The 9,840-nt window shown below is 41.3% G+C and overlaps 1 protein-coding gene across 1 annotated transcript in view; it reads left to right on the top strand.

Moving 5' to 3' along the window:
- The window catches only part of VCPIP1 (valosin containing protein (p97)/p47 complex interacting protein 1), a 41,322-nt gene that overhangs the window by 14,880 nt on the left and 16,602 nt on the right, over positions 1–9,840 (top strand). The window contains exon 2 of the mRNA XM_011940897.1: positions 1,055–1,141. Within this exon, the coding sequence (XP_011796287.1) occupies positions 1,055–1,141 (87 nt within the window). The remainder of the gene's footprint in view (positions 1–1,054; positions 1,142–9,840) is intronic.

Here is a 9,840-nt window from a genome sequence, read left to right as displayed (position 1 = left end):
CGCCTAGGCTGGAGTGCAGTGGTGCGATCTTGGCTCACTGCAACCTTTGCCTCCCAGGTTCAAGCAATTCTCCTGTCTTAGCTTCCCAAGTAGCTGGGATTACAGGTGCACACCACCACACCCAGCTAATTTTTGTATTTTTAGTAAAGACGGGGTTTCACCATGTTGGCCAGGCTGGTCTCGAACTCCAGACCTCAGGTGATCTGCCCACCTCGGTCTCCCAAAGTGAGGGATTACAGGCGTGAGTGAGCCACCGTGCCTGGCCCAAAAATATCTTTTAATAATCTTATCTGTTCTAGTACAGAGTTTACAGACTAGTTTCCTTTGAGCTGGATTGAGTCTTCAGATCTATTTTGTTCATTATAATATTGACTACCTTGACTCGTGGTTTTGTTTCTTCTTTTTTGAAGCAGGGTCTCACTTTGTCACCCAGAGTAGAGTGCAGTGATGCAAACACTGCTCCCTGCAGCCTTGACCTCCTGTGCACAAGGAGTTCCCCCTGGCCACTCCACCACTTCAGCCCTCTAAGTAGCTGGGATGACAGGCACATGCCACCACGTCCGGCTATTTATTTATTTATTTTTTTGGTAGAGATAGAGTTTCGTCATGTTGCCAAAGCTGGTATTGGAACTCCTGAACTCAGGCTATCCACAGCCCCCCAAAGTACTGGGGTTACAGGCATGAGCCACCATGTTTGTTGACTCATGCAGTTTTAAAGACACTTTTTAATTAGTTTCTACATTTTAAAATTGGGAGAATTCATATTACAAACTTGAATTTTGGGTTTCTCTTGAAAAGCCACATGGTCTTAAAACACTAGGCATGCACTCTTCCATGGCAGCCCTTGTCAGTGACTGGCACAGTTAGATAGGCCATGCATTTTCTAGTATGCCACAATCCTGTCACTCAGTATCATCTCTCTATGGCGTATCAGGCTGTTTCACTCATTTAGGAGCTCTGCCTTGATGTTTATTCTAGGCTAATCTTTACTAAAGCAGCCCGGGATGGAACTCTTTTGTTTGTTGCTAATACTGTATCTGTTTTTGTCTTACAGGAGAAGATGTATGGTCTTATGCAAAGGGACTTCCTCACATGTTTCAGCAGGGTGGTGTATTCTACAGTATTATGAAGAAAACCATGGGTATAGTTAATTTGATTTTATTCTTAAATAATAGCTCTACTGAAGCTATTTTAAGATTAAGAAAGTTCATGTAGTTTTCTACTAAAATATTTTCAAAGTTAATTTTAGGTTTATATTCTTTAGCAGTTTGCCTAGTTAAAATGGATTATTACCCTGACATGGTCAGCTATGTTTTCTGCTAGTATTACTAAAAATCTGTCACTTTGTTGCTATTCTTTTCTCATTTAAATTATGTGTATGGGTGTATGATTCTTTTTTTTTTTTTTTGAGATGGAGTTTCGTTCTTGTTGCCCAGGCTGGAGTGCAATGGTGTGATTTTGGCTCACTGCAACCTCTGCCTCCTGGGTTCAAGCGATTCTCCTGCCTCAGCTTCCCGAGTGGCTGGGATTACAGGCATGTGCTACCATGCCTGGCTAATTTTGTATTTTTAGTAGAGATGGGGTTTCTCCATTGGTTAGACTGGTTTTGAACTCCCGACCTCAGGTGATCTGCCCACCTCGGCCTCCCAAAGTGTTGAGATTACCGGCGTGAGCCACTGTGCCCGGCCATGTGTATGATTCTTTTTTTTTTTTTTTTTTAGATGAAGTCTTGCTCTTGTTCCCCAGGCTGGAGTGCGATGGCACGCTCTTGGCTCACTGCAACCTCCACCTCGGGGGTTCAAGCAATTCTCCTGCCTTACCTCCTGAGTAGCTGGGCTTACAGGCGCCTGCCACCATGCCTGGCAAATTTTTTGTGTTTTTTTTTTAGTAGAGACAGGGTTTCACCATGTAGGCTAGGCTGGTCTCGAGCTACTGACCTCAGGTGATCTGCCCACTTCGGCCTCCCAAAGTGTTGGGATTACAGGTGTGAGCCACCACGCCTAGCCATGTGTACGATTCTTAACAACTAAAGACAAATTGTGAAATTAGAAGCAGATTTGTTTATAATGCTAGTATTCCAGAACCAGATAATATTTGTGGTGGTGGTGTTATGTTTGGCCATATTTAGCATATATCTGATTGCTTTATAAGTTCTAGGATACAGCTCATTATACATTTAGCTTCTTTCACATTGTACATACACTGTTTGTAAAGACAGACTTGTGTACAAGTGTATGTCTGTATCTTCAGAGTGGTCTTAAGAGAGAGGTTGCCAGGCCATGTGTTTGGACTTCACACATTGTTTTCAAAGATTTTATGTTAATGCTTTCGGCCCCAGACTTACCGCTCTGGCTTATATATTTCACCTACCTGGCCATTGTAGACGTTAATTGCATAATCTGTTTTGTTGTTTTCATCTCTTCCTCATACACTTTTTTTTCCTTCCAACTTGGTTGTTGTAGAAATATTCAAACATATACAAAAGTAGCAAGAATAATATAATGAACCCCCATTTACCTACTATCCAGCCTCAATAAAGATTAGTACATCTCTGTCCCCTTTTTAATTGGACTATTTTAAAGTAGATCTCAGATGTACTATAATTTCACCTGTAAGTACATTGGTACATATTTCCTTTTTTTCTTCTCATTTTCTCCTTCAAACTTCAATATGTATTTCTTTTTTTTTTTAATTTTGAGAATAATTTAATATGTTGACTTCAAGATACAACCATATTCTATGTAAGATACAACTCTATATGCCAATATTTTAAAGAAACGGATCCTTACAAGACCAAAATAATCCACAGGCCACGAGGTTGGTTTTTCCTTTTTTTTTTTTTTTTGTTTAAACAAATGTGCACCATAATGTTTCATCAAGACAAATGCCATGAATGTGAAAGCTGCAGTTTGCAATATACCACATTTAGAACCCAGCGAAGGTGAATTAGACAGAGGTGGTAGTCATTCTAATTAAACAATCAGGTAACTTCACGACAAGCTGATTTGCAGCATCAAAAGTGTCCATTTAAGTTTCTTTTTTCTTGATGATCAGAGGGCCCACATTGTCTCCAGTCTCTTCGTTATGTTTTGTGTGAGCCCCGTCACAGAATGGGAACTTTTTGGACCTCCAACAACAGCAGTATACAGCTTTATCTCCCAAATCCTCCATGTCAAAAGCATGTACTATCTTGGGGTTGTCTTTCTGGATGTGAAGGTTTATCATAGCTTTATTTCGATGATCTTTAACATAAAATCTTTTGTAAGCTAGATAACCAATTGCAGCTGTCCCAGCAGCAGTGGTAACTGCTGCGATCCATTCAACTCGTACGCTGAAACTGGAAGTCAGACTTATGGCGCCTGAACTTCAATATGTATTTCTAAAGATAAGAACTCTTTAAAAAAGAAAAATTATTACAGCCTAAAAAAAGAACAGTATTTTTTTAATGTCGCCAAATATCCAGTCAGTGTTTGAATTTTCTCAATAATTAATATTGATAATTTTCTAAAAAATGTTTTCTTCTCTTGGTTTTTCTTTAATCAGAGACCAAAAAATGCCTTGTTTTTTCTTTTAAGACAGGATTATTGAGGCATAATTTACAAACAGTAAAATTCATCCTTTTCAGACTTACAAGTATACAAATTTTGTATACTGTATATGAATTTTGACAAACATATATACATAGCATATAACACCACCACTGTAATCAAGATACAGAATACTTCCATCACTCCAAAAAGTTTTCTTGTGCCTCTTTGTAGTCAGCTCTCCTCAATCCCAGGCCCTGGCAACCATTCATTTGATTCTGCCCCTATATGTTTGCCTTTTTCATATTACCATGTAAATGGAATCCTATAGTGTGACCTTTTGTGTCTGGCATCTTTAATTTAGCACAGGAATTGGCAAACTGTGGCCTGTGGGGCCATCTCAAATCTGCTGCCTGTTTTTTTGTTTTAGAGACAGGGTCTCACTCTATCTCCTAGACGGGAGTGCAGTGGCCCAGTTATGGCTCACTGCAGCCTTGACCTCGTGGGCTTAGGTGATCCTCCCAGCTCAGCCTCCCAAGTAGCCAGGACCACAGCCATTTGCCACCATGCCCAGCTAATTTTTTGTATTTTTAGTTGAGATGGGGTTTTGCCATGTTGCCCAGGCTGGTCTTGAACTCCTGAGCTCGAGTAGTCCTCCCGCCTCGACCTCCCAAAGTGCTAGGATTACAAGCGACAGATTACAAGCATGAGCCTCTGCATCCGACCTGCTGCTTGTTTGTATAATTTATTATTATTATTATTATTATTATTAGTTTTGTGACAGGGTCTTGCTCTATTGCCCAGGCTGGAGTGCAGTGGTATGATCGTGACTCACTGCAGCCTCCAGCCCCAATCCTCTGGGCTCAAGTGATCCTCATCCCTCACCCTACTGAGTAGCTGGGACTACAGGCATGCGCCATCATGCCCTACTAATTTTTAAAAAATTTTTTGTAGAGACAAGGTCTCACTATGTTGCCTAGGCTTGTCTCGGATTCCTGAGCTCAGGTGATCTTCCTGCATCAGCCTCCCAAAGTGTTGGAATTACAGGCGTGAGCCACTGTACCTGGCTGAATACTTAAAAGTTTTACTGGGACTGAGCACAGTGGCTCACGCCTGTAATTCCAGCACTTTGGGAGGCCGAGTTGGGCAGATCACTTGAGGCTAGGAGTGTGAGACCAGCCTGGCCAACATGGTAAAACCTCATCTCTTCAAAAAATACAAAAAAATTATCTGGGTGTGGTGGTGCACGACTGTAGTCCCAGCTACTTGGGAGGCTGGGCCCTGAGAATTGCTTGAACCCAGGAGGTGGAGGTTGCAGTGAGCCAAGATCATGCCACTGCACTCCAGCCTGGGTGACAGAGTGAGGATGGATGGATAGATAGATACATAGATAGATAGATAGATAGATAATAGAGTAGATAGATTAGATACATACATGATGGATTAGATAGATCAGATAGATGATAGATTAGATAGGTAGTGGGTGGGTGGATGATAGATTAGATAGATTAGATAAATTATCAATTAGATCAGATAGATTATAGATAGACAGTTTTATTGAAGCACAGTCACACGTTTACATGTTGTTTATGGCTGCTTTCACATTACAGTGGCAGAGTTGAATACTTGTGAAAGAAACCATATGGTGCACAAATGTTGCCCTATACAGAAAAAATGTGCCTATTTATGTTTTAATATGCTTTTGAGATCTGTCTTGTTGCATGTATTAGTGTTTTATTCCTTCGTTTTTTAAAAACACTTCGAATAACTAACTAGATTTTATTCCTTTTTGTTGCTGAGTAGTAGTCCATGATATAGATGTGTCACATTTTAAAAGACTTGTAACTGGCCAGGTACTGTGGCTCACACCTGTATTCCCAGCACTTTGGGAGGCCAAGGTGAGCGGATTGCCTGAGCTCAGGAGTTCAAGACCAGACTGGGAAACATGATGAAACCCTGTCCCTACTAAAAATATGAAAAATAGTTGGGCGTGGTGATGTGTGCCTGTGGTCCCAGCTACTCAGGAGGCTGAGGTGGGAGGATCAATTGCGTTTTCTTCTAGGAGTTTATAGTTTTAGGTTTTATATTTAGGTTTATGATCCATTTCAAGTTGATTTTTTAATATGTCGCAGGGTATGGGTCAAGGTTCATTTTTTAATGTATGGATGCCCAGTTGTTCCAGCACCATTTGTTGAAAAGGCTTTATGTTATCCATTGGATTATTTTGATATATTTGTCAAAAATCAGTTGCCCATGAGTCATACACCTGAAAAGGATGAATTATGTGATATGCACAGTATACCTCAGTGAAATTACTTTTTCTTAAATCAACTGACTATATGTGTGGTTCTATTAGTATTTCTAGAATCTCTTTTCTGTTTTGTTGATCTATGTCTCTCCTTTTTCCAGTACAGCATCCTGATTATTATATCTCATAGTTATTCTTGAAATCAGTGTGAGTCCTCCATCTTTTTTTCTTTTTCAGAATTGTTTTGGGTGTTCTGAGTCCTTTGTTTATCCATATAAATTTTATTTTATTTATTTATTTATTTATTTACTTACTTACCTGCTTCTTTTTTTGAGACAAAGTCTTACTCTGTCGCCTAGACTGGAGTGCAGTATTGCAGTCTTGGCTCACTGCAACCTCTGCCTCCCAGGTTCAAGCCATTCTCCTGCCTCAGTGTGCCAACTAGCTGGGATTACAGACGCCTGCCACCGTGCCTGGCTAATTTTTGTAGTTTCACCATCTTGGCTAGGCTGGTCTTGAACTCCTGACCTCATGATCCATCCGCCTTGGCCTCCCAAAGTGCTGGGATTACAGGCGTGAGCCACCACGCCTGGCCTATTTATTTATTTAATTTACTTATTTATTTATTTTTGAGACAGAGTCTTGCTCTTTCGCCTAGGCTGGAGTGCAGTGGTGCGATCTTGGCTCACTGCAACCTTTGCCTCCCAGGTTCAAGCAATTCTCCTGTCTTAGCTTCCCAAGTAGCTCGGATTACAGGTGCACACTACCACACCCGGCTAATTTTTTGTGTTTTTAGTAGAGACGGGGTTTCACCATGTTGGCCAGGCTGGTGTCGAACTCCTGTATTTATTTATTTTTTTGAGATGGAGTCTCACTCCGTCACCCAGGTTGGATGGAGTACCGTCTCAGGTCACTACAACCTCCATCTCCTGGGTTCAAGCAATTCTTCCCTGTCCCAGCCTCCTGAGTAGCTGGGATTACAGGTGTATGCCACCACACCTGGCTAATTTTTGTTATTTTTGTAGAGACAAGGTTTCACTATGTTGGTCAGGCTGATCTCAAACTCCTGACTTCAAGTGATCTGCCTTCCTCAGCCTCCCAAAGTGTTGGGATTATAGGTGTGAGCCACTGCGCCTGGCTTATCTATATAAATTTTAGAATCTGCTTGATTTCTTCAAAAAGAGTCTGCTGGGATTTTTATTGTGATTGCATTAAATATACAGGCCGTGCCTGATTTAGGATTTTTTGACTTTATGATGGGTTTATCAGGGTATTAAATGCATTTTGGTCCAGGTGCAGTGGCCTGTTATCCCAGCACTTTGGGAGGCCGAGGCAAGCGGATCACTTGAGGTCAAGAGTTTGAGACCAGCCTGGCCAACATGGTGAAACCCCGTCTCTACTAAAAATACAAAAATTAGCCAGGTGTAGTGGCATGTGCCTGTAATCCCAGCTATTTGGGAGGCTGAGGCAGGAGAATCCCTTGAACCCAGGAGGCAGAGGTTGCAGTGAGCTGAGATCACACCGCTGGCACTCCAGCCTGGGTGACAGAGCAAGACTGTCTCAAAAAAAATGCATTTTGACTGTGAGTTTATCTGGCTGTAACCCATTGTAAGTTGAGGAGTATCTGTATAGATCAAATTGGGGATAGTTGATATCTTGACAACATTGAGTCTTTGGATTCATGAAGATGTTATATTTCTTGTATTTGGTTTTATTGAGACAGGGTCCCACTTTGTTACCTGGGTTGGAGTGCAGTGACACAATCACAGCTTACTGCATCGTTGACCTTCCTGACTCAGTTGATCTCCCGTCTTGGCCTCCTGAGTAGCAGGGACTACAGGTGTGCACCACCACGCCCTGCCAATTTTTGTGTTTTTTTTGTAGAGACAGGATTTTGCCATATTGCCCAGGCTAGTCTTGAACTCCTGGACTCAAGCCATCTCCTGCCTCAGCTTCCCAAAGTTCTGAGATTACAGGCATGAGCCACTGTGCCTGACCAAAAATGCAAAAATGTTATATTTCTTCATTGATTTAAGTCTTTAATATCTCTCATCAAAATTTTATAGTTTACAGCATATAGGTCTGGCACATAGTTTGTTAGATTTACACCATGAATACTTGTTTTTTGGATGATACTGTAAAAGATGCTTCTACAAATGTCAAATTTCCTATTGTTCATTTCTAGTACATAGAAATAAAATTGGCTTGCTTTTTCTTTATCTTTTGTTTTGTTTTTTGAGATGGAGTCTTGCTCTGTTGCCCAGGCTGGAGTGCAGTGGCACGATCTTGGCTCAGCACAACCTCCACCTCCTGAGTTCAAGCGATTCTCCTGCCTCAGCTTCCCGAGTAGCTGAGACTACAGGTGCACACAACAATGCCCAGCTAATTTTTTTTTTTTAGTAGAGATGGGGTTTCACTATGTTGGCCAAGCTGGTCTTGAACTCCTGACCTCATGATCTGTCTGCCTCAGTCTCCCAAAGTGCTGGGATTACAGGCATGAGCCACCATGCCTGGCCTCTTTTTTTCCTTTTCTTAGATACAGGGTCTCACTCTGTTGCCCAGGCTGGAGTGCAATGGCACAGTCTTAGCTCACTGCAACCCCCACCACCAGTGCCCCACCACCAACTGGGCTCAAGCGATTCTCCAGCCTCAGCCTCCCAAGTAGCTGGGACCACAGGCATGGGCCACCACACCTGGCTAATTTTTGTATTTTTTGTAGAGAAAGGGTTTCACTATATTGCCCAGTCTGGTCTCAAACTGCTGAGCTCAAAGTAATCTGCCTGCCTCGGCCTCCCAAAGTGCTAGGATTATAGTTGTGAACCTGGCCTAAAATTGTTTTTTTTACTGCACCTGGCCTAAAATTGTTTTTTTTTTTTTTAACATTGCCCTTGATTGCCCTTGTACCCCATGTGTGACCTTGCTAAACTCACATATTTTAGCAACTTTTAGCAGATCCTTGTCTATATAGATCATCATGTCTTTTGGAAATAAAAGACAATTTTATTAGCAATGGCTTGGACCTTCAGTTCAGTGTTGAGTAGGAATAGTGAGAGTAGACATTATTTCCTTTTTCCGTATCTTGGAAGCATTCAGCTTGCAGGTTTTTCAGAGATACCTTTTGTAAGACTGATGATTGATTGAGGACATTTCTTTCTATTCCTGGGTTTGTTGCAAGTTTATATTATAAGTGGATGTTGAATTTTGTCAGATGCTCTTTTCCTATATGTATCAAGATGATCATACGGTTTTTCTCTTTTGGTTTGTTGATAGTGTGAATTACATTGATTTTTTTGAATGTCGAACCAACTTTACTTGCTGGATTTAATTTGCTAATATTTTGTTGAATGTTTTTGTGATTGTGTTTAGGAAGGATAATTATCTGTAGTTTTCTTGTAATGACTGTTTAATCAGGGTAATGTTGGCTTTATAAAATAGCACTGAGAAGCTTTGCCTCCTCTTTTCTTCTGTTTTCTGGTAGATTTTATAATAGTTTTATTTTAACTGGTAGAATTCACCAGTGAAGCCGTCTTTGCTTGGAGTTTTCTTTACTGGGCAGTTTTTTAACTACAAATTTAATTTCTTTAATAGAATACTCTTAAAATTGTCAATTTCTTCTTGAGTAAGCTTTGTTAGTTTTGTCTTTCAAGAAATCTGTGCACTTCATCCAAGTTATCAACTCTGTTGGCATAAACTTGTTTCTAATATTCCCCTATTGTTGTCCTTTTAATGTCTGTAGAATCTGTAGTTCTTTTATTTCTGATCTTGGCAACTTGTGCCTCTTTTTTTTTTTTTTTTGGCTGTCCGGTCTGGCTGTTGATCTTTTCAAAGAAACGTTTGAGGCCGGGCGCGGTGGCTCAAGCTTGTAATCCCAGCACTTTGGGAGGCCGAGACGGGCGGATCACGAGGTCAGGAGATCGAGACCATCCTGGGTAACACAGTGAAACCCCGTCTCCACTGAAAAATACAAAACACTAGCCGGGCGAGGTGGCGGGCGCCTGTAGTCCCAGCTACTCGGGAGGCTGAGGCAGGAGAATGGCGTAAACCCGGGAGGCGGAGCTTGCAGTG

Source organism: Colobus angolensis, unplaced genomic scaffold, assembly GCF_000951035.1.
Source record: "Colobus angolensis palliatus isolate OR3802 unplaced genomic scaffold, Cang.pa_1.0 Scaffold194, whole genome shotgun sequence".
Lineage (NCBI taxonomy): Eukaryota > Metazoa > Chordata > Mammalia > Primates > Cercopithecidae > Colobus > Colobus angolensis.
This window is presented reverse-complemented; position numbering and strand designations above follow the sequence as displayed.